Below are 25715 nucleotides of genomic sequence, written 5' to 3'. Positions count from 1 at the left end.
TAGTCTCGAAGGTGTCAAGTACTCCTTTTCTTTTCATGAATATAGACTAACATGGCTGCTACTCTGAAACCTTTTTGACTTCTGTTACAGTTTTGGCCTTCATAACATCTCCAACAACAAGTTCCACAGGTTGACTCTATGTGGTGTGAAATACTTCCTTTCGTATGTTTTAAACCTGCTGCCTATTAATTTCATTAAGTGACCCCTAGTTCTTGTGTTATGTGAAGGAGTAAATAACATTTCCTTATTCACTTTCTCTGCACCAGTCAAGAATTTATAGACCTCTATGATATCCTCTCTCAGTCATCTCTTTTCCAAGATGAAAAGTCCCAGTCTTTTTAATCTCTCCTCATATGGAAGCCGTTCCATACCTCTAATAATTTTTGTTGCTCTTCTCTGTACCTTTTCCAATTCTAATACCTCTTTTTTGAGATGGGGAGACCAGATGTACATGCAATATTCAAGATGTGGGCATACCATGGATTTATACAGTGGCATTGATATTTCTGTTTTATCTATCCCTTTCTTAACAGTTCTTAACATTGTTACTTTTGACTGTTGCTGCATGTTGAGTAGATGTTTTCAGAGAACTATCCACAGTGACTCCAAGATCTCTTTCTTGAGTGGTAACAGCTAATTTATACCCCACCACTTTGTATGGATAGTTCAGATTATGTTTTCTAAGGTGCCTTTATCGACACTGAATTTCATCTGCCGCTGTGTTGTGAGATCCCTTTGTAACTCTTCACAGTCTGCTTTGGACTCCACTATCTTGAATAATTTTGTACCATCTGCAAATTTTCCACCTTACCGTTTACCCCTTTTTCCACATCATTTATAAATATGTTGAACAGCACTGGTCCCAGTACAGACTCCTGGGGGACACCAAAATTTACCTTTCTCCATTCTGAAAACTGTCCATTTATTCTTACCCTTTGTTTCCTATCTTTTAACCAGTTATCTATAAGGTGGGTAGAAAGCTGGCTAGATTGTCGGGCTCAACGGGTAGTGATCAATGGCTCCATGTCTAGCTGGCAGCCGGCGTCAAGTGGAGTGCGCCAGGGGTCGGTCCTGGGGCCGGTTTTGTTCAATATCTTCATAAATGATCTGGAGGATGGTGTGGATTACACTCAGCAAATTTGCGGATGGTACTAAACTGGGAGGAGTGGTAGATACGCTGGAGGGGAGGGATAGGATACAGAAGGACCTAGACAAATTGGAGGATTGGGCCAAAAGAAATCTGATGAGGTTCAATAAGGATAAGTGCAGGGTCCTGCACTTAGGATGGAAGAATCCAATGCACCGCTACAGACTAGGGACCGAATGGCTAGGCAGCAGTTCTGCGGAAAAGGACCTAGGGGTGACAGTGGACGAGAAGCTAGATATGAGTCAGCAGTGTGCCCTTGTTGCCAAGAAGGCCAATGGCATTTTGGGATGTATAAGTAGGGGCACAGCCAGCAGATCGAGGGACGTGATCGTTCCCCTCTATTCGACATTGGTGAGGCCTCATCTGGAGTACTGTGTCCAGTTTTGGGCCCCACACTACAAGAAGGATGTGGATAAATTGGAGAGAGTCCAGCGAAGGGCAACAAAAATGATTAGGGGTCTAGAGCACATGACTTATGAGGAGAGGCTGAGGGAGCTGGGATTGTTTAGTCTGCAGAACAGAAGAATGAGGGGGGATTTGATAGCTGCTTTCAACTACCTGAAAGGGGGTTCCAAAGAGGATGGCTCTAGACTGTTCTCAATGGTAGCAGATGACAGAACGAGGAGTAATGGTCTCAAGTTGCAATGGGGGAGGTTTAGATTGGATATTAGGAAAAACTTTTTCACTAAGAGGGTGGTGAAACACTGGAATGCGTTACCTAGGGAGGTGGTAGAATCTCCTTCCTTAGAGGTTTTTAAGGTCAGACTTGACAAAGCCCTGGCTGGGATGATTTAACTGGGAATTGGTCCTGCTTCGAGCAGGGGGTTGGACTAGATGACCTTCTGGGGTCCCTTCCAACCCTGATATTCTATGATTCTATGATCGATACGTGGGATACCCTCTTATCCAGTGACTGCTTATCCTACAACATGTTACAGAAAACTTAAATATCCAGCATCTGCTGTCTCACTCTGAAGCAAGCAACAACTATATATAACCTTAAAGGATTATTCTCATCTACTAGCCCATATTAAGCATTTCCTTTTCATTAAAAGTATTAAGACTGTTTTGTTTATCAAAATTATAAGTAAAATGTTATCAAGTAGATTTGGTACCTGGGATGGTAAAATATATACATTTTCAAGCTGTTATAATAAAATGAGGTTTTTACACAGTGCTTAAAATGATTTCTGGTTCATTCTGTTTCTCCCTTACTCAGTTTGCAGATTCTTAAGATGTATTTCATGACAAGTCCTGTAAGGCTGCACATGGAATTTAACAGGAAATATCATATCACAGCCTCAAGAACAATTTAATAAACACAGAAAAGTCTCTTGTAAATTAAAGCTGAAATAATCTAACAGATTCTGGAATGCAAGTGAAGAAGTTTGTTCAAGGCAGGGTTTCATATTTAATGAGAAAGGTTGGATATATTAATTAGTCCTCTATTGTTATTCTTTACTCTCTCCATTTTCTGTGGCAACAACAAAAGAATTCCTAACTATATTTTGATGTTACGTTGGTTCCATATTAACAAATATTGAACTATTAGGTGAGGAAAAGCAACATTCAAGCAGGATATGATTTAGGCCAAGATTTTAAAAAATGGCTAGCAATTTTGAAAGCCTCAATTTTCTGAGAACCTACTCTCTGAAAATCAGGCCCCTTTCATGAGTCTCAAGGTGGTTACAGAAAAATTGAGGCACCCAGAAATTGAGGCACTTCTGCACACCTTAGTCTTTACTTAATGAAGACTATAGCTTTCTAACATACCGTCAAAGTTCTCTCAGAAGAACACTTTTTTTTTCCCCAAAAGGAGGCAAAACCATTAACCTCATCCCTCAAATTAATTCCTACCCCTTCCTCTAACCACAATCACTGTACTGAAGAATCTCAGCAGTTCACAGATGTTGGGACTCTTATTTGATCTTTGGCTGTGAACAGTGCAGCATAGAAAAAACAGAGTTAACTCTGGTGAACGAGGACTTATACAGAGTTTCAAAGCACTATTTTTGTGACATTTCTTCATACATTTATTCTTATTTTTTGTCCTCTTATGTACCACTCCTTTAAAAATACTTCAATCATTTTTGCAAGCCATGGAATGTGGTGGAAAAAACAGAAATGCATGTTTATGTAATCTCTGTATTTTGTTTTAATCACATCTTCATGAAGTAGTTGTTAAATTACACTATAGCCCTACACTGTTTCAAAGACAGACACTTCTTAAAAAATGCTGCTTAATTTGCTTCATTTCCCCAGAACATACCTCTCTGTTCTTATGAATTACCAGGTATCCTTAGACTTCTACAATAATCTCTTTGGTAGTGAAACAGTTCAATCACCTTCAATGAAGGTATTTATAAAAATCATTTCAGCATTTCATCTCTCTCAAAACTCCCAGAAATATCAATATTGATGATAGCTGCAAAGAATGTGTAATATGGTTAATCTGAAAAGAAAGGGTAAAACACACTCACTACAATGCAAGATTGTTGCCTAGGAAATTGAATTCATTCTCCTTTACCCTATGGTATACCTCCATACAAAGGTTACTAATGTGCAATTCAGGTCATATTAAAATGCCTGTGTTAGTGACCCTGGCTAAAACTAATTTATGGGATATAGGTAGTTCATAAAGCTATATAGGTAACAATGCATTTGTTTTGCTTTCACTCCTCAGCAAAACCCTTGTTTATTCTTAAGTGAGCAAATGTCTTAAATGACAGTTATTCCCCTTGCCTCACCTTTAAAGAACTACATTCCAATGTAACTGCAGGCCCATGTTTTGACAGGTTATGCTTAGGTAATGCGTTAGGTCAGTTATTACTGGGAGTGTAAGTATCATGCATAGGAACATTCCAATATCTCAAAAAGACAAGGCATGAAGTGAGAAAATGCAGGATTTTTTTTTTTTGGCATATGACAAACCCTTCAATTTCTTATTTCATTAAAGAAAATAATATATACCAAAAAAGCAGACTGAAATTTCCAGTTGGGATAAGGTGGATTTAAAAAATACCCAACACCATTATATAAAAAATAGTACCAATTTAATCTCACAATAATGGGACAGAATGGTGCTTAATATAATAAGTGATCATACTTGAGTACATTAAGACTGTGACACTGTTTTCGAGTAAGAATGGCAAACCACAAAGACTACTTCCTGGAGTATATAAATGAAGAAAAAGGAGAGGGGGAAGTTAATGGTTTGCATCAGCATTTTCAATTTTCAAAGTAATATTTAAGAGTTGATTGGAAAAGCTCTCCCCGCCTCTAATCTGTATGTATGATGAGATCCAGCAAAGTCATAGACTGAAAGAGGCATATTAGAGAACATATACATTTGCTAAGAAAAAGACTCAGTGTTGCTATAGCCATCTTGTCTTCTATTTGGAGATCTTATGCTCTTCTCTCTCCCTTAATATTCTCCTGTCTAGTAATAGGAGCCCTCCCTCACTCCCCATATCACACTGCCAGCCTGAAGTGTAAATCTGCAATACACAACTGGCCATCAGCCCACATCATGAACTATGACCATAACAGGCAGTGCCATATCTGTTAAAATGTCACAGCTGGAGTTTGCAAAGAATCATAATTTTGATTCTTTCCCACTGCTTGACCATGGGAGCTTTGGGTTCAGCCACAAAGTTTATAGGATGATTTCCTAGTCCTACACCCTCTCAAGTAAGCAGTACTGCTATTCACAGAGCCGAGATATGGATTTGAAATATTTTCTTCTATAACCCAGACTGTTTAAACACAGTATGGTCACACCCAAGAGAGCGTTATTTGATTAGTTCAGGCTTAGTTATGCACAAGTGTGCAAGACGCTTTTAACACTGAATATACAGTGCAACAACATAGCAGTGTTTTACAGAGAGATGGCTGAAAGGAGAAACTAATACTGATACTCTGAAACCTGTTACTAGGGTAATGTAATTCAGGTCTCTTTCCTTCTTCATTAACAACCACAGAAGTGATTTTGCACATGGATGGACTGGAGAAAAACTGGCTCTTGGTTAAACTTATTTCTCATCAACCTGGCATATAAACAGTGAATACACATAAAGGCAAAAGTTCTGTCCTCTCCTGGAATTCCCATGGTTCTCCCAAAGCAGATTTCACATGGCAATTTAAGGCCTGCTCTACATAAAGTAGAAGCGGTTTAACTGAAGCTGCAATTTTAAGTGGAATTAAACTGGTGAAAGTTGAGTTTAGACAAGCTCTCATGCTCAACTTGGATAAAATGCATCACAGGTAGGCTGGGGAAAACTTATCAGCATCTACTTATGCTGTTTGCACCGAGCAGATACGCAGGGTTCACAGCTTAGGGTAGAGTGGCATTATTTTTATTCCAACATAGTAAAATATTTAAATTGTAAACTCTTCTGAGCAAAGACTTGACTTACATATCTGTTCAACTGTGTACACCAAAAGTACAATATAAAAATAAATAAAAAATATTAAAATCACATTAAAGCCCAGGTTTAATCCTGAGATGATGGAAAGCAAGGCCTTCTCCAATGAAGATTTATTGCATAACTCCAGAACACTCCCTAAATGTAAGACAAATACATCTGAGACATCTTTCAGGACAAGTTGCAAGACTTAGTCGTTTCTTACATTAAGCATGTTTCTTATATTAAGTATATTGTGTGTTGTCTTATTGTATGATGGAAGGTGTTCATGCTCTACGATTTAGAAAGCTGCCTTTTTATCATGTTTTCAATTACATTTTAAAGCTCCCAGATGCATGTACTTATAGGCATCTACAAATTAATATTTATACTATTTACTGTTCTGCATTGTCAAAATCGGCAACGACTCAAAATCTTAGTGCAACATTGAGCTCATGACCTTCTGGCCCAGAGGTGAGAGCTACCAACTAAGGGTATGTCTACACTATGAAATTAGGTCGATATTATAGAAGTTGATTTTTAGAAATCGATTTTATACAGTTGATTGCATATGTCCACACTAAGCACATTAAGTCGGCGGAGTGCGTCCTCACCACCGTGGCTAGCATCGACTGATGGAGGGGTGCACTGTGGGTAGCTATCCCACAGTTCCCGCAGTCTCTGCCACCCACTGGAATTCTGGGTTAAGCTCCCAGTGCCTGATGGGGCAAACACATTGTTGTGGATGGTTTTGGGTACATGTCATTAGTCGCCCCTCCCTCCGTGAAAGGAGCGGCAGACAATTGTTTCGCACCTTTTTTCTGAGCAGATGCCATACCATGGCAAGCGTGCAGCCTGCTCAGCTCAGCTCACCGACACCACCGCTGTTGTGTCCTGGGTGCTGCTGGCAGCAGACGGTACAATAGGTCTGCTAACCATTGTCATCCACTGCTTCCCCTGCAACTCTGCTCTCCTGCAGCTCAGGGGATCTGTTCTGGTCCTCCCGCGTGCTGCTAATCGTCGTCATACACCGCTTCCGCTGCAACTCTGCTCTCCTGCTATTGTCTCAATAGCGAATTTCTCCATGTTGTCTGTCATGGGCTCCCGGGTACATGTGTTCTTCCTCGGGAAATGTCATCCTCCACCGCTTCCACTGAAACTCTGCTCTCATGAATCCACCTCGCAGGTCCTCTCGTCGTTCTCTATAAATATCTATTCTCGTGGCATCCGTCTTTAGCCACCACTTCCGCTGCAACTCTGCTCTCCCGCAGACGTCATACCACGGCAAGCATGGAGCCCGCTCAGATCACCACAGCAGTTATGAGCATTGTAAACACCTCATGCATTATCCTGCAGCATGTACAGAACCAGAACCTGTAAAAGCAGGCGAGGAGGAGATGGCACCGCGATGACGACAGCGATGAGGACATGGACACAGACTTCTCTCAAAGCACGAGCCCCAGCAATTTGGACATCTTGGTGGCAATGGGACAGGCTCATGCCGTGGAACGCCGATTCTGGGCCCGGGAAACAAGTACAGACTGGTGGGACCGCATAGTGTTGTGGGTCTGGGATGATTCCCAGTGGCTGCGAAACTTTCGCATGCGTAAGGGCACTTTCATGGAACTCTGACTTGCTTTCCCCTGCCCTGAAGCACACGAATACCAAGATGAGAGCAGCCCTCAGAGTTCAGAAGCAAGTGGCGATAGCCCTCTGGAAGCTTGCAACACCAGACAGCTACCGGTCAGCGGGAAATCAATTTGGAGTGAGCAAATCTACTGTTGGGGCTGCTGTGATGCAAGTAGCCGATGCAATCACTGAGCTGCTGCTATCAAGGGTGGTGACTCTGGGAAATGTGCAGGTCATAGTGGATGGCTTTGCTGCAATGGGATTCCCTAACTGTGGTGGGGCGATAGACAGAACGCATATCCCTATCTTGGGACCGGACCACCTTGGCAGCCAGTACGTAAACCGCAAGGGATACTTTTCAATGGTGCTGCAAGCACTGGTGGATCACAAGGGACGTTTCACCGACATCAACATGGGATGGCCGGGAAAGGTACACGACGCTCACATCTTTAGAACTCTGGTCTGTTTGAACAGCTGCAGGAAGGGACTTACTTCCCAGACCAGAAAATAACTGTTGGGGATGTTGAAATGCCTATCGTTATCCTTGGGGACCCAGCCTATCCCTTAATGCCAAGGCTCATGAAGCCATACACAGGCTTGTACAAATAGAAACTGCAATTAATGCAATTTTAAAGTAATACAATCAAGTTGTCACACAACTTTAGATAATGGAGAACAGTAAACAACTGTGTAGCAAGAAATTAATGACAAAAAATTCTTGGAAACTTGAAGAATCACAATATAGCTGTCTTAAAATATTAAGGTAAAGTATATACGTAATATTGACAAGTTAATATAAGTATGTATAAGTCAACTCCTAATGGGGCATATAGGCCCTCATCCTGCAGATATATGCTTTTTAGCGTGAGTGTGTGTTTACCTGATTAGGGTGATAGTTACTACCAAAAGTTCTCAGCCATTTGTCAGATATAGTTGCTAAAATAAGAATGTTTACTAAGAAAACAGCACTTTTTTCCTACATTTTTCTTTGAAGGAAAAGGAGAATTGACTGGTACTTCACTCACCAGTTGGTACATAGGATTTAAAGTGTCCTGATAGTCTGTCAACAAAGGCACCTAGGACATCTAATCCAACTAACGCCACCTGTAGAAAATAAAAGAAAGTATTAGATATATATAGCATATCACTAGACAGTTCTTTAAAATATATTCTAATCGGTCTATAAATACCTGGGCTGGCAACTGACGTAGTCACCCATATTGAACCATTAGATCAATATTCGAATTAGAGAGCTGACAATTACTTTCTAAAGGTTTTATATAAGGTGAATAATTTTAATACTATATTTAGGCTCGATCTAGTATGTTTACATAATATGCTGCACTTTGGATTTTTCAGTACCTTTTGCATTCTTCAGCCAAAAGGGAGCAATTTTTAGGAATGCAACATTTTCATATTTTCACCTATAATGGATTTAAACTCAAATCAGTCATCTAATTTTTGCATTTGTAATTGACAATGATTTACTTAAAATTCATCTGCTAAAGGAACAACAGATACAGTCAGTAGCAGACGTAGAAACATAATTGATGTAAGGTTCCCAGCCCTATGATCACTCTAGGTCACATGACCTCTGGACTAAAGAGGTCATTTTTAAAAGCATTCTGGCCAGCTGTCTAAGCATTTCACTATGCAGTTGAAAGCACACGTGGACATCCTATCTTTAACCATGAAGATCACTTAGTAATATCTTATTGTACTTGCCAGAACTTTCAAGTACTTTTAAGATTTCTATTCCTGTTTCCCAATCTTAAAATTAATTGTGATTAATCATGCAATTAAAAAAATTTAGCCAAACACTCAGGGATGCCAGGACTAAGGTAAAAAACATTCAAGTTATAAAATACTTCTCTAACAATCACTTTGCTTCAGCAAGCTGGAAGAACCTATAAAGAAGGAGAAGCGATATCATCATTTGGCCTCTCTCCCCCGCCAACTCCATGAAAGCACGTCTGGTAGAGAAAGATTTGGAATGGCGGAGATGGTCCCAGCCTGGAAAGGAGAATCCTAGCTTGTATTAAGGCACTATACCATCAGGGTGAGATACTCCTTGATTCAAATCCTGTCTAGTTTATAGAACTCAGATTGCAATTTTAACTTTTATTTCTTAGGTAACCAACTGATCTGTATGTTTATTACTTATGATCACTTAAAATCTATCTTTCTGTAGTTACTAAATCTGTTTAATATTTTACCTAAAACAGTGTGTTTTGGTTGAAGTGCTTGGGAAATCTGTGTAGCATACAAAAGCTGGTGCACATCCTCTCCACATTGAGGGATGGGCAGAATGGGTACGAACTTACACTGGTCAGGCTTCTGACCAAGGCAGGATGCTACAGCTCTGGGGTCCTGGGCTGGGGATCTGTGGGAATTCGCTGGACTCTCTCTATTGTTAATTCATGAGTGGGTAGGAGAAACATTCATTTAACTCAGCTGGGTGTATCCCTGCCTTTAGATGGCTGTGTATGTGCAGTAGCTGGAGAGGTTTGCAGCTTGTCACAGCATCACAGTGTGAGAGAGCGCCCAGGTTGGTTCACCAGAAGACTCAGCAGTACCCCAGTTTCAGGTTGCACCCCGGGGAACCCGTCACACACTGCAAAAGTAGTCAACATAGGACTTAAGTGAAATGTAGAAGATAAGCTTAATATACTGAAACCTGTTTCCAAAGCTTTGGACAATCTACAGAAATACAGCTGCTCTACTGCTGATGCTGTTGAAATTTGGAAATAATTTTAAGCAACGCTGCAGGAAGCAACACTAAACAAAGTTAAATTTCAGGCAGTGAAGAAGCAAATGGAGCAAGCACTTACCCACCTCATTTTCTTGCCAATATCCTCAACACAAATTACCAGGGTAGATGCCTAACTCCTGAAGAGAAAGATGCTATTATAACATGGACAGCTACACTCAGCCATCAAATCACATCAACCATAATTATTTTCAAGATTGGAGTTGAACCATTCAAGTGGTATATGTTTGCTGCTGAAGTTTTAAAAAGTCAAGGCACTGAACTGGTGTAAGTAATTTGTTATGCACCTGGAATCATATTTTACTGAAGCGCTAAACCAGCTTTTGACATCAGTAGTCTCTTCCGCAGATACAAAGAAAATACTGTCCTGGACATGTAACAGTCAAGATGTAAGGGATGTGGTTTTATTAGGCTGCATCTTTATTAATTTAACTAATAATTCACAGTGTGGGTCATGATTCCTTTCTAATTGTTTCCAGATGGTGAAGAGCTGCAGTCAGCCTTCAGGCACACACAAAACTGATCCCCAACCTGTTGCTTGGACCCCAAACACCCTCCTCTAATATGATGGTCAAGAGGCAAGAGAAAGGGAGTTGTCTCTTCAGAGTACCAGATATTAGGAGCCCCAAATCCATTACACAGCCTCTTTGCAGGATGCCTTCCACTCTAGTTCACTTCCAATTTACCAAGGAACCAGACCACCCATGAAATCAGTACCCGCACTGGACACCTGACATGTGCTAAACTATGACAACACTAACATTACCTTCTGACGTACACCATAGGGTCACTGAGCTCCTGCTAGGAAGGTGAAAACCAGCCATCCAGGCCAATCCAGCAGTGAGAAAAACTTCTCCCCAATCCCAAAAAAGGAAACTAGCACAACTTCGTCACCAGACCAAAAAAACAGGGGTGGGATAGTGGGTGCTGCTAATTTAGGTGTGACATTGGTTCAAGATGGAGAAACAGAGTTTATGTACCTTCCCCCAGGCAGGCGGGGGCCAACAGGTTACATGAGTCCCACCAGCCTACCCACCTAGCCAGATGATTACGTCCTGCCCTAACCATCCCTAGTCTGCAGCCACATCAAGAGGGTGACCCCTTAAAGGGGCCACTACATTTCTTTCCCACCAGCTAAGACTTTTCTGCTTTGGAGCAAAATGTTCTGACCTTCAGCTCAACAGCTTCTTGCGGTGGACATCATCCAGCTAGCATGTCAGCTATCCAACTTCATCTGAACATTGTTCTGTGAGACACAGGCAGGGTAGATAAGATGAAGAGGGGCTGTATTGAAATGATCATCAGATCTGAATATCAGAACTACCTCGGGCTATAATCATAATCATCAGTCCTGTGCTATGTAATATCTTCCTCAGAACCCTCGGTGGTATAGGGATTGGTGGAAAGGCATACAATTAGCTTAGATGTCTGAGGGATGAGAAAATGTCTGCCAGGGAGCACTGGACTTGCACGCCCTCTGAAATAAAATGTGACATTTGTTCTGGTCTACGGGGCAAAGAGGTCTATTGATAGACATCCCCACTTATGAAACATGTTCTGTAAGACTGTCTTTGGGGGCCACTCATGGTTGCCTGAGAAGTGCCTGCTGATCTGATCTGCCAACATATTCTGAACACTGGGAAGGTACAGAGCCACTGATGTGATCTAATTCAGAGTGCACCAATCCCAAAGTCAAAATGGCCTCCTAACAAAGTAGAGACAATCTTGCTGTCTCATCTGCTGGCATAATGCCTAGTTGTGATGATGTTATGTGGATCTGTGGAGTTCGGATAGGAATGCTTTGCATTCCAGGTGGATGGCTCTGAGCTGTAGGTGGATTAGAAGCAGAGAGAGGACCTATGTTTACCTTATGTATCTTGAGTTTGAAGGTGATCTAGATGAACTCCCTATCCCTAAATGGAAGTGTGTGTGTCACCAGCGTCTTAGTAAGTACAGGTACTCCATTCCACACCTGAAGAGGTCTTTCTACCAGTTTTATGAGGAGTTCTTCCTGGTCTGTGAATATCACTGTTCATGTGATGCCTGCTGGACAGACACACTGATTTCAACTGCTCCTGCATAGAGCATAGGTGAGGTCTGGCAAATCACATCACATAGGTGTATCAGGCCATGTGTCCCAAGAGTCTGAGGCATTACTCCTAGTGTCTTGGGGTAATCTTTAAGTTGGTTGATGAGGTTCATCATCATTTGGAATCTTTCTTATGGTAAACTCACTGATCTAGAATCTAACACTGCTCCAACGAACTATGCTTTGAGTCAGAGTAAGCATGAACGTCTCTGTTGATTTTAAAGCCCAGGGCAGTGAGGAGTTTTAAGAGTTCTTGGATCAAGTTGGTCACTTGCTGAGGTGGTCTTCCTCAAATCAGTTAGTTGTTGACACATGGGTAGACCCGGATTTCTTGTCTCCTTAGACAAGCTGCCATGACTGCCAAGCACTTGGTGAATACTCTGTGCTGTGGAAAGATCAGAGACTGTATTGCTAGTGAGATGTTCTTAGTAGTAATCTGAGATATTTCCATTTGGCTGGATGAATGGAGTTGTGAAAATAGGAGCTTGTGGGTTGAGAGCCACAAGCCAGTCATAAGGATCTAATGAGGGAATGAGTTCACAATCCTGAACTTGAAACAGTGGATAATTTGTTGAGACGTGAAAGGTCCAGAATGCGCTGCCCACCCTTTTTTTCTTGGGATGAGAAAATAATGGGAATAAAAACCTTTGCCCCTGAATTCTAAAGGCACCTCCTTTACTGCTCTAAGTTGTAGAACGGCGTCCACCTCTTTTTGTAACAGTACCCTGTGAAAAAAGTCCCTGAAAAGGGATGGGGAAGAGGGTAAGGGACGTGAAAGGACTGAAATTGGATAGAATAGCCCTTGTTTACAATTTCCAGGACACATAGTCATAAATGATCAAATCCAGACTTCCAAAAAATAAAAGGCAGCTGCTGGTTGGGTGAGGAGGGGAGAGAAGGGAATCAATCCTCAAGAGATTCTGCTCGACTCTCAACACAGGTATCGAACCTACTGCCTGGCTGAAGAGCTGCATCTTCAGAGGAATAAACTAAAGGGTTACCTACACTGAACTTTCTTTCTCGGTGGCTCTAAGGTCTTCTGGGTTTGTAATAGTACTGGGCAGAGGGACGTTGCCTGAAGCAAGATTACTGTCCTTGGGGCTGGAATATTTAGGTACAGTGAACATGAAGTAGCCATGGAGTCCTTTAACGAACAGTGGACCTCATTTGTTACAGGGTTCACTGCCCGCAAAAGGAAGGTCCTTGACTGTAATTTGGACCACGCTGAGGATCCCCGACACCTGGAACGAGGAAGACCTCATGGCCACCAAAGTTGTCATAGTATGTATGACCATATCAGGCACATACAACACAGCCTGTAGGAAAGTGCGGCCTATCAACTGACCCTCAGTTACAATGGCTTTCAATTACTCTCAATGTTCCTGTGGTGGCTTGTCTATGAATTGAGACAGCTTTTCCCAGTTCAAGTAGTTGAATCCATCTGGACCCGCTCGTTACGTACACAGGAGGCTAGCCCAAGCTGCCATGCAAGGCTACCCAAGGCTACACTGTTATTATTGGCACACTATCTTAAGAGCACAGCTAGCACGTCTGTCTGTGCAACCTGGGATGCACGCTTCCTGCTGCAATGTAAATGTATCCTTGGAGAATAGGGCTCGATAATTATCCATGCACATCTGGAGGCTGGCCAATGAGTAAACCTTGCTCCTAAAGAGGCCTAGTTTCTTCAGGTCCTTCTTCCTGGATGTGGACATGGGAGGTCCTTGCTGTTTTGAACACTCCTTGGCCACAGCCACTATAAGCAAACCTAGTACTGAGTGGGAATTAAACTTTTCAAACCCTTTGGAAGAGACATTTGGTCTACTCACTTGCATGTGGCCAGTATTGATGATGGAATATGCCATAGGTTTTATGCAGGCTCCAAAAGTCCTTCATTTATTCGCATAGCAGACCTGCTGAGCAAAGAAGCGCACAGAGCCTCTGCAAGGCATCTGATGAGGTCCTGGAGTGCCTTTTTCTCCTGTCTTTTCAGGATCTGAGACTACACTAATTTACCTAGCTGGAATGGTCTATATTGCCTCTTTGGGGAGGAGGAGGAGGATCTAATCCTGGGGACAACAGATGATGTAGGATTGTGTACATAAGGCTGTACATCCCCGGGCATCCAGTAAGGCCAACACTGCTAAGGATAGGAGTACAAAAGTGGGGAACAAATAAGAGGGGTACCAAGAGGAATGCTCTCAGAGTATCATGTCTTGTCCTACTACCCCTTACAGAATTCTCCCTAGATTCTCATCTGTCTTGGATCAGCAGTGCCCATTTATCCATCAACAATAGAGAGAAGATAACAAAATTGTCAAAACAAAAATAACCAGTACAAATACAGGAAGTCAAGAAGCAACTGTGGATCAAAAAATATCCACTGATTAACCCCCTCATACTAGAATTAGCCTGAGATTTAAAAGATGCTACAAAAGCTACTCACATTGTTTTGAACTCAACAATTAAAGGATTTGTTTTTAATGTATATACAACATACAGCTTCATCCCAACAGACAGCAAGAAAAGACAGCAGGCTTTGTCACCCAAAAATTATATCCTAAGAGGATAGCAACTCAAATTTCTAAATGTTTAGAAAAAACACTGATCACCGGGAAACATCCTTGCAGATTTTCATAAGAGCTGACATTTCTCCCTCAAACATTACTCATTCTGTCAAAGATAGTGTACCAAAATCTCAAAGCAGATTCCTAGATTACTTATCTAACTGAAAAACAGAATAATTTGATCCACCTGGCAAAAGAGAAGTTGAAGGGTTTTGTGGTCCTTCCATGTGGCTTAAAACACAAGGCAGAACTTCCACAAATTAGAATAGTTAATATGAAGGCTACAGTGCAGGTTACTCACAGAAAATGAAAATATTTCTCTCACTGGCCAAAAGGCTTATGACCCAAATAAAGGAAAAGAGATCAATTGCTTTTTGCAAAGTTCAGCATTCTAAACTGGGCTTAGTGCAGGAATGGTCTGTACAGATCACTTTACCTACAAAAGTGAAAATAAGAATCTACAATGAAATAGAAAGTCTACAATCCTTTCTCATGGCTTTCACTCTGGCAGGAAGATTACCTCGAGTGTCAGAAAACGGGGAGACACCAGAGACAGCTATTACAGCAGGTCTAAGGACCCGAAGTGTCACTTTAGAACATCCTAACTCCACAACTATTAGTGAAAGATAAGAGCCAAAATTACAAAGGAGTGAAAAATACAACTGAACATGGCAATAGAAGAAAACAGGGTGCATGTCATAATACAGTATTGAGACAAACTGAAGTAAAGCTTTTTAGACTTTGTGAAAAAACCTTGTATCAGGAACTCTAGGATTACTTTCACGGAAACAAAAAGACTACTTGTTTTTGCCCCTCGATTGAGGCTAGAATCTACAAATGATTCAGTAACCCCAGTACTGAACGCTTATTCTGGTTCCAGCAGAGGCACTTCATACAATGGAGATGAGGCAGAACCAAGGGAAACTATTTTATCAGCGATCTGTAGAGTTTAAGACAAGAAAGGACAATTAGATCATCTAGTCTGATCTCCTATATATCACACAGTCCATTACATTTCACCCAGTTACTCCTGTATTGGGGCCCAAAAACTTGCGTTTGGCTAAAGTATATCTTCCAGAGAGGGGCATGCAGTCTTTATATGACTACGTCAAGAGATCCTTGATAATCTGATCCAATGGTCAATTACCATAATTGCTACAAAACTGTGCCTTATTTTCAGTTAGAATGTGTCTGACTATGGCTTCCAGACATTGGTTCTTGTTGTCTCTCTCTGTTAGATTAAAGAGCCCTTTGGTGCTTGATATTTTCTCCCCGTGAAGGTACCTACACACTAATCAAGTAACTAAGGAATTTTTTCCAGCCCTCAAATCTTTTGTGGCTCTTTTCTGCACCCTCTTCAAAATTTGTCAACATGCTTTTTAAAACATGGATACCAGAACTGTCTCACCAATGCCATAAAGACTAAATCTTCTCCCTATTCCTGTTCGCTACACCCCTGTTACACATCCAAATGTAGCATTAGCCTTTTTTGCCATAGCATCTGAGTGGGAACTTACATTCAGTTGCTTGTTCACTATGATCCCTAAATCCTTTTCATAGTTCTTGCTTACCAGGATGTATTGCCCCCTTTTGTAGGTATGGCCTGCATTTCTTGTTCCTAAATGTATAACTTTACATTTAGCTGTACGGTTCCAGCTCTGTATGACTGCCTGTCATCATTATTTACCATTCTGCCAACGTTACATAATCTGCAAATTTTATCCTCGCTAACTTTATAGTTACTTCAGATCACGGATGTAAATGATGAATAGCTTCAGATCCCTGTGGATGCCCACTAGAAACACCCTCATTCAATGATAGTTCCCCTTTGACAACTACTTTTGAGATGTGAGTTGGCCAGTTCTTTATCTATTTAACTTGTGCTCTATTGATATTCTCCTAACATTTTAATCAGAATATCGTGTGATACTAAGTCAAATGCATTACAAAAGTAAGTATATTACGTCCATGCAGCTTTCTCAACTAAATTTGTAATCTCATCAAAACATGAAATCAAGTTTGACAACACCTATTTTCTGTAAAACTATGTTGACTGGCATTAACTATATTCCTATCCTTGAATACTTTATCAGTTTAATCCGTTATCAGCTTTTCCATCATTTTGCCCAGGATTTATGTCAGGCTAACTGGCCTACAGTTATCTGGGTCATCTCACTTGCCCTTTTTGAATACTGACACAACATTTAGCATTCTTCCAGTCTTCTGAAATTTCCCCCATATTCCAAAATTTATTAAAAATTATCATCAGACCAAAGACTGCAGCCAACTCTTAGGATTCTTTGGTGCAAGTTATCTGGCCCTGCTGATTTAAAAATGTATATCCCTATTAGATGTTAACTAACATTCTCAATTACTAATGGACTGGAAAGCACTTTATCATATGATAGGAGTACCTCATCCTGCTTCTTTCCACATACAAGACAGATATTTACTGAACACTTCTGCCTTTTCTGCATCATCATTAGGGCTCCGTGTTTGCCATAGAGCTTGCGGAAGTCACAGATGCCATGACTTCCTGCGACCCTCCGTGACTTCTACAGCAGCCAGTGTGACTGACCCGAGGACAGCCCAAGCAGCTGGTCCTGGGGACAGCCACACCGGACACTGTTGGGAGCGGCTCTGCAGCCAGCTGCTCGGGCAGCCCCACAGCCAGCTGCACTGGGCAGCTGGCTCTAGGAACCATCGGAGCAGCAGAGAATGCAGCTGGCGCCGGGAGCAACAGCAGAAGCCGCAGCTCGGGGGCTTCCCCACACACACGCAGCTGGGGCCACAGGCTTCCCCACAAAAAAATTAAATCGGGGTACAGTAGTGTTAGGATGTAGATATTCAGGCCTGTCTGCAAAGGCCTGTACTTTAAGAATTTAGGGGTATTCTTATCACTTGGCTAGTTCTAGAGGTATAAAAGAGAATCAAAATCACTGTCTGCTGGTGTAAGGGCCTTCTCTTACTGTGACAGTCTGAGGCCCTGTGCTTAGGCTAAGGCCTTTGGCTAAGCAGCAGAGGCAGCCATAAGCTAGGAAGCGACCGGTCACATCCTCACATTCCAAACTAGTCACATTGAAAGAAGATGCTATTGGGCTGTTAGGAATACAATCCTGTCCTGATAATTCCTATCACCTCCAGAGAAAGGGAAGTGCCCAGAAAATGTAAAAGGAAACTTAGTTTGATAGCATCTTGTCTGGCAAGAACTCACTTATCAATACTGGGATGTGAAATCCTCACTTCTGTATTGTTTTGTCATTATAGTTCCCACTTTGCTATTGTTTGTCTGTATAATCTGTCTGGTTCTGTGATTGTTCCTGTCTGCTGTATAATTAATTTTGCTGGGTGTAAACTAATTAAGGTGGTGGGATATAATTGGTTACATAATCATGTTACAATATGTTAGGATTGGTTAGTTAAATTTCAGGAAAATGATTGGTTAAGGTATAGCTAAGCAGAACTCAAGTTTTACTATATAATCTGTAGTCAATGAGGAAGTGAGGGGGCGTGGGTGGAAGGGGGTGGGGGTGGGTGGGAGAGATGAGAACAGGGAATGGGGGTGGAGAAATTGGAATCATGTTTTGCTAAAGGGGGAAATGGGAACAGGGAATGGGAGTAAGGAAATTGGAATAATGTTTGGCTAAGGCAGGAATGGGAACAGGGACACAGGTATAAGGCTCTGTGGTGTCAGAGCTGGGAAGGGGGACACTAAGGAAGGAAACTGGAATCATGCTTGCTGGAAGTTCACCCCAATAAACATTGAATTGTTTGCACCTTTGGACTTCGGGTATTGTTGCTCTCTGTTCATGCGAGAAGGACCAGGGAAGTAAGTGGGTGAAGGAATAAGCCCCCTAACATCTTGGTGCCGTGACTCAGATGCATCGCATTGGATAGGTGAGTGGCAGCCTGTAAGTCCCCCTCCCCAACAGTCCGCGCAGCTGCTTGGAGGGGGTATCGCGAACTCTCGTGATGGTAGTTGCGGGTTCTGGCAAGCCAAGGTAAAGGATTTTTTGGATAAATGGATAAGGAAGAACCAGGGCCCATACCAGGTGCAGGGGTCAACCTGGGATGAGATTAAAAAGGAAATGGAGGAAGTGTTAGGGGACCCAGAGGTATGGGGGTGGCTGAGGAGCCCACCCTCCTTGGTATATGGGTAGTGGAAGAAGGTCCCTGCCCATGGGGACTGAATGCCTTCCAGGGAAAAGAGGCACTTCAGTCCCCTTGTGAGAGGTTTGAAGTAAGGGCAGCATTATGGGAAGCTGCCAGTAATCTTTCAAGTTTGGTGCTGCTTCAGCAAGGGCTGCTGAAGGGCTGTAAACTAGTTAGGGGTAGTGAAAGATGATTTGGCACAAAAGGGTTTATAGTCAAAAACAGAGTTAACAGGCGACCTTTAGAGACTGGAGCTGGGACTTGGTCCTGGGGGAGTGGAGAGAAAGAAAAAAAGTTTCAAAGTGCAACCTGCCTTTCCACACTCTTGTTTTTCTGAAGTTTTAATGGAGGGTACTTTGGATACTTATGTGAGATGTCAAGAAAGAAGTTTTTGTTTAATGATAAAACCCAGTTATATAAATGTAACTGTATGTGCAACTCTGTGCAGCCACACTGGATGGAAGCTTGGTAATTAAATTATCCAAGGGGGTCAGGTCGAGTGGCTACTACCACCACTATGCTTCTGTCCACAGAAGCCTTTACAGCTATTCTGAGGGAAAATGGGCCCTTTTCCTACAGAAATGGTCTATAGGGGACTGCTGCAGGCAGCAGGCAGAGAGAGAATCAAATTTATTTATGAATAAATAAAATATGAATATATTCACAAGTAACTCCTCACTTAACGTTGTAGTTATGTTCCTGAAAAATGCTACTTTAAGCGAAACGATGTTAAGCGAATCCAATTTCCCCATAACAATTAATGTAAATAGAAGGTTTTTTTCCCCTCAGTTTCACTGCTACAAGGAAGATGACTAGTGTCTTGGCAATTCATTCTACTGATGCAGCAGCAACCACACTGAAATTGTGTATCTGTGGTCTCATGAATCCAACACCTTATCAGTTTACATTCAGTTCACAGCTCAAAAAGTCATGAAGGGCACACTTTAAATGACTCTGTACTGAAGGATTAAGATTTTTTAAATGCATTCAACATTGAAAGAATCAAGATGACAGTCCCTTGGAAAATGAATAAAATCATTCTTACACAATTAACCTGTGGAATTCATTAACACAGGACCATCATTCAAGCCAAGAGTCTAGTATGATTAAAAAAACTTAAAACAGTTAAATGGATAACTTCCGCTGTTGCATCAGATAAAATAAGTATAGAAGACATATAAACTCCTCAAGCTCAAGGAGAAAATTCTTAATCTTCCTTTAAAGCATCTTGTGGTGACCATCATCATAGACAGGCTACTGGATTAACTGAGCAATTGGACTAGTCCAGTACTGCAATTCCTACATTCCTACTACCCTTGTGTTGATGTAACATACTTGTTTTATTTTGTTTCTGAAGGGTGGGCTGGGGAGGGAATTCTGCCCTTTGTGTGTATAAAACTCAATGTCAATAGGAGTAATGTGCACGAAGGGAACGCAAAACTGAATTCTAATTAGTCTGCAAGCCTTTTACATTATTAAAGTCTATTAAGCTCTGTAAGAGCCCTATTTGTACAGTACAGTATTTGATCATTTAGAATACTACATATTTCTTGCCTTTCTACCAGTCTTAAACAAGGCACCCAGTCATCTTTACATCTAAAGGAAACAGAACATTCTGATGTGAGAAAGAAATTACACTTTGAAAAGAGCATTATTTATCTGTAGCTAATGGTATCTTTTATGAGCTTTTACATAGAACACACAGAGATGATGCTTGTCTTTGTTGCCTATCTTAAGTGTATACTTTTTTTAAATTACCATCCTGCTAAGAAAAATGTTATCAGTTGCTCATCATCCAAACTGAAAGCATTATCTCTTTCAAACCTACCCAACTTTGTTATGTGCCTATATGAAATATCTCTACCCTAAAATAAGCAATTTAAGGCCAAGAACACAAAATTATGCTAAATATTTAATAAGGAGGCATCTCTACACTAACATGACCTGTAATAATTGATGTGCTTGTGAAAATAGCTGAAACTGATAGTGTTCAGAGCTCAATCCTAAAAATAGGCGTAAATGTTATAAAATAATTCACAGATCTGTAACGTCTATAAATGCTAAAAAAAAGTTTAATTACTGTGCCACCATGACAAACATGTATACTATACTGAACAAACTGCTCTGATATTTGCCTGTTGAGCTGTAATCTTCAGAGAACTATTGAAGCAACAGAACTAATTTGAGAGGCACTTCAAAATGACTGATAAAGTCGAAACTACCCCTGCAAACAAAAACAAAAAACCCTGATGCTCCCTTAACAGACTTGAGTCCAGCACTATGGAGCAACACTGCCACCAGTTGACTGAAGCGCAAAGCAACTGCAGTTAAGCAGAAAAGGAGTACTTGTGGCACATTAGAGACTAAAGAATAAATGGACACAAATCAGATGTCAAGAATTATAACATTCATAAACCAGTCGGAGAACACTTCAGTCTCTCTGGTCACGCAATTACAGACATGAAGGTCGCTATCTTACAACAAAAAAACTTCAAATCCAGACTCCAGAGAGAAACTGCTGAATTGGAATTCATTTGCAAACTGGATACTATTAATTTAGGCTTAAATAGAGACTTGGAGTGGCTAAGTCATTATGCAAGGTAGCCTATTTCCCCTTGTTTTTTCCTACCCCCTCTCCCCCCACGTTCTGGTTAAACTTGGATTTGTGCTGGAAATGGCCCAACTTGATAATCATACACATTGTAAGTAGAGTGATCACTTTAGATAAGCTATTACCAGCAGGAAAGTGGGGTGGGAGGAGGTATTCTTTCATCGTCTCTGTGTATATAATGTCTTCTGCAATTTCCACAGTATGCATCCGATGAAGTGAGCTGTAGCTCACAAAAGCTTATGCTCAAATAAATTGGTTAGTCTCTAAGGTGCCACAAATACTCCTTTTCTTTTTGCAAATACAGACTAATACACCTGCTACTCTGAAACCCGCAGTTAAATAGTCACCCAAGTGGACAATATGACGATGTTGCCAGTGTTTCTCCTGGGTATCCAAAAGCAAGAGAATTGACTACATTCACTCCATGCACCCAGAATTAGCACTTTCTTGTACACTTTAGCTAAAGATACATAAACAAAAATCTGAAACATGAGTCATCACAGACCTCCAGAAAGATACAACATAACTATTCATACTGAGAAAACTATACAAAAGATGGCATGGATAAACTCAAATTTACACTTGGACCCTGAAACAGCAATCACTAGTTAACCCCTATAAAATACACATTTAGTGAAAGATCACTTGTATGGCCTACAAAAAATAAAGGCAACCCCATAAAATATGTACCTGAGTGAATATAGGGCATATGGAATGGGAGGGGTCAAAAATCAGGATGACATAAAATGTGAGAAAAGATAATCAAGAACCACACCAAAAAAAAAAAGATGCACCAAAACATCTCTCCATAAATTACTTTTCTTACTGCAATATGTTAAATGACAAATGCTAGTACTATTTTTATCCAACATGAAAGCAGAAAATATGAACACCTCTTATAGGCCAGAAATATGCTGTAAAACAAATCTTTCCAACTAACAAAATCCACTTTTCTGAAAAACCTCTCTTTGTGGAAGGAAGAAAGAAACGAGATATGATAGGCAAGAAAAACTGGGGTCCTGTTCTGCTCATTTATGATTTAAAGATAATTAAGAGCACCATCCCTTTTTAACATGAAAAATCCTGTTACGCACAACCACTGCACAAAACATTCTTACCTTAAAATTACTAGAGTTGACCCATCCTGTTAATTCGTCAATCACTTTATCAAGGCGCTGCTGATCCTGCTCTAGGTCAGTGGATCTACTGGGGTCAGCCAGATACTCCAGCAATTCTTGGCCGATTTGCATCCTGCGGCTCACATCTTTCTGCTGTACCTGATCACAGAAATAGTCCATATTGCCAGACTCCATCGTGGATTTGAACGAAAAAGTTTATTAGGAGAAGAATCAAACTGCTTCAATACCAAAAACAAGACACACACACACAAAGTGAGGGGTGGCGTGGGGAGAAGTGCCCAGCTGGAAAAGTAGCCACCAACGTTTCACCTTCAACTCCTGCCCAGCAAAAAGGAGGTTTTCTCCTGTTCTTCTCCGCAGACAAACCCGCCAGGTAAATACAAGGCCTTTAACCGAGAAACACACGAACAAAAATCCTTTCAAATGCATTAAATTAAATCTCCAGTGATTCCCTTGTGAGGCTGCTGGTGACGCAGTCGGGGAGGGGATGTTTGCAGGATCCTCTGATTTCGGGGAACTGTTTTTTTTTTTTTCCCAAGTTTTCAGTGTTTTTCACTATTTCCCCCAAGTTTCCTTTCTTGCGAAGTTCCAACTGGGGGCGTCAGCGCCACAGGCACTTTCCGAGGAGATCCCCAGAGGCCGGCGGTGAAGCTGCTGGCGTCTCTCCCCAGCCCGCAGGCCCGGCACGGACCCGCCGCCGCCGCCGCTCAGCGCGGTAGGCAGCGGCTCCTCGTCGCCAATCGCAGCCGGAAACAGCGGCGGGGCCGGAGCGGAACTTTCATGCTCCCTGGCCCGGGGATGGATGCGGCTCCGCGCCCCCGCCCCCGCGGCAGGTCTAAACTTCAGCCGCTCCGGACTCGCCCCGCAGCGGCCCTGGCGCGTCCTCCGCTCGGTCTTCGCTGCGAGGGTGGGGGGCGGCAGCCGCGGGACCCCGCGGGCTCGCTTAGTCTCGTCTCCTGCCTGCGGCGGTTCCTCGGTCCCGTGGAAGGTTGCGTCCCCAGCCCCGGCCCGGCCCGGCCGGCGCCCGCCTCCGGGTGTCACTCACCCTCCGGGCCCCGCCCCGCTCCTCCCCGAGCCGCCGCCAGCTCCTCCGCGCCGCCGGGCTGCTCTCAGGGCGCGCGACACGCCCGCGCGCACGCCTGCGACGGCGGCAGCTCCCAGTACCGAGCCCGGCTCGCTCCCCGCGCCGCCGGCCGCCCGCGTGCCCTCCGCTGGCACAAGTCCAGCTCACAGAAACCCGCGTGCGCGCGAGACAGCGTCCCCTGCCTGACCTCCGCCTCTTTTCCCGCCTCGCGCTGCAGCGTGCGCGCGCTCCGCCCTCTCCCCGACTCGCGCGGCAGGGCGCGCGCGTGGTCTTGCGGCTCCACCTTTACAGCCGTCAGCAGGCGCATGCGCTTGTCGGCTGCGGGCTGCTGAGCTTGCGACTGTTCGGCCACCACCTCCCCAGGAAGAGGAGCGAAGGTCCTTCCCTTTCTTCACGTGCCTCCGCAGGGCCTGTGTACAGCGCTTTTCCTCAATAATCAGCGGGCGGGCTGAGTCGGGGAAGAGAGAAATCGCGGAGTATAAAGCCGGCTGGACCGAGATGAAACGGTCTGAAAGCGGCCGTGGCTGTTAGGCAGTGCAGGAGACAGCCCTTGGGAGGGGTCCTGCGGCTGCTTTAAAAGCCCCGGCGCGCAGCTAGCTTCCCTGCGGCAGCTGTGCGCTCATTGCTGCAGTCCCCGGGGGCCGGGCGGAGGCGTGATAAGAGGGCAGCGCACGCCAGCGAAAGGGGGGGGTGGGGAAGAGGCGGCAGCAGTAGCAATAATTCCCCCCCCCCCCCCCATGAGCGAGCGGGGGACCGAGGGTTAACCGTTTGCATGAGCAGAGAGTCCCTCGAGGGGCGGGCTGAGTGAGCTGCACTCTGGCAGCCCTGCCGCCGGCTCGGCGGACACGTTCTCCAGCTGCAAAGTCAAAGTCATGGAGCGCTGTAGCGCGGGCACGGGTCAGATGGGGTCCAGACAGTCCCCTGGCCCCAGAGCTGAGATTTCCGCTCTCCACCACCGCCACCCTGGGAACGAGCAGCATTGCCGGCAGGGGGAAAAGAAACTACAAGGAAGAATCTGGGCCGGTGCAGGAGCAGTGCAAGCAGGGAGGGGACCCTGATGTTTTATGCATGCGATGCAGTTGTCGCCCTGGCAGTCCCAGGATATTAGAGACGTAAGCTGGGTGAGGTAATACTAGTCCAAGGAAAGCTATTACCTCACCTTGTCTCACTGATGTTTTATATCAAACAGATTGCAGAGCTCTCTCCCCAGTGCTGATTGGCTCTTATCCCCTCCTTTTGTCGTTCTTTCCATCCAGCCGTTCTCAAACTTCCTTGCACTGCTACCCCCTTGTCGACCCCAGGAGGGGAGGCCCGCTGCCGTGGGGGGGATGCTGAAGTCCAAGGGCTTGTCTTCATCTCTAGGCGGGGGTGGGGGGGCTATAACCCCTTGGGCTTTGGCTTCAGCTCTGGACAGTGGGGCTCAGGCTTCTGCTGCAAACCTGGGTCCCAGAAAGTCTAATACCAGCCCTGGTCACCCTATTAAAACAGGGTGTCAACGCACAGTTTGAGAACTGATAGCTAATTCCCTCCTAGTAGAACCCCACTGAAAGACAGGAGCATGGACACTTTTTTATTGGGTGGGAGGGGTGAGCATTAAAAAGTAATAAAAAAAGAGCTGTTGCATATTGCTTTAATGAGTAGGTTTGTACCATGACTAAACTTGTCCACTTTATTAAAGTGAGATAAATGAGCTGCTGTTCCAAACTCAGTGTTTCCTTTATTTATTAATGCAAACCATAGACACCCCCCAGCCCCGAGTTGTCTACACCCATAAGGATTGAAGGACACTCTCCCCTCCCGCCAAAAAAAGCAGGAATGAACATGACAGTTGCTGTCACCACATAGTTCACTCTGGTTATGGGTTCATTCCTATCCTTTGTCTGTCTTGTCTACTTCTGTGATACATTCTTTGGGACAGAGGGTACAATGCCTAGCATAATGGTCCTCTGTTCTTGGTTCGTCGCTAAGCACGATCATCATAAACACAAATAAAAATAGGGTAAGTTCATTTGTTTAAATTAAAGCTGATTGTAATTCTAAATTTGAGAAGACTATGATCTCCCCATCAAGATAGCTTCGCAGTTTCATGCGGTTTTAAGTAGCGCCTAATTTGGGTGTGACTGG

General features: G+C 43.2%; 1 protein-coding gene across 34 annotated transcripts in view; it reads right to left on the bottom strand.

Moving 5' to 3' along the window:
- Positions 1-24140, bottom strand: part of CLASP2 (cytoplasmic linker associated protein 2) — a 273178-nt gene extending 249038 nt beyond the window's left edge. For 12 of the 34 annotated variants that reach the window (XM_037890161.2, XM_037890155.2, XM_037890156.2 and 9 more), the window contains exons 1-2: positions 22487-24136; positions 8205-8283 (exon numbers count right to left, since the gene is read on the bottom strand). In XM_037890161.2, the coding sequence (XP_037746089.1) occupies positions 8205-8283; positions 22487-22681 (274 nt within the window). In that variant the 5' untranslated portion in view covers positions 22682-24136. Of the gene's footprint in view, positions 1-8204; positions 8284-22486 lie in introns of all 34 variants that reach the window. The other 22 variants (XM_027819598.3, XM_037890166.2, XM_043540694.1 and 19 more) reach the window with 5 other exon arrangements.
- Positions 24141-25715: the final 1575 nt, after the last annotated feature.

This window comes from Chelonia mydas, chromosome 2 (assembly GCF_015237465.2).
Source record: "Chelonia mydas isolate rCheMyd1 chromosome 2, rCheMyd1.pri.v2, whole genome shotgun sequence".
Taxonomy (NCBI): Eukaryota; Metazoa; Chordata; order Testudines; family Cheloniidae; genus Chelonia; species Chelonia mydas.
The sequence above is the reverse complement of the archived record's forward strand: the minus strand, read 5'-3'. Positions and strand labels throughout refer to the sequence as shown.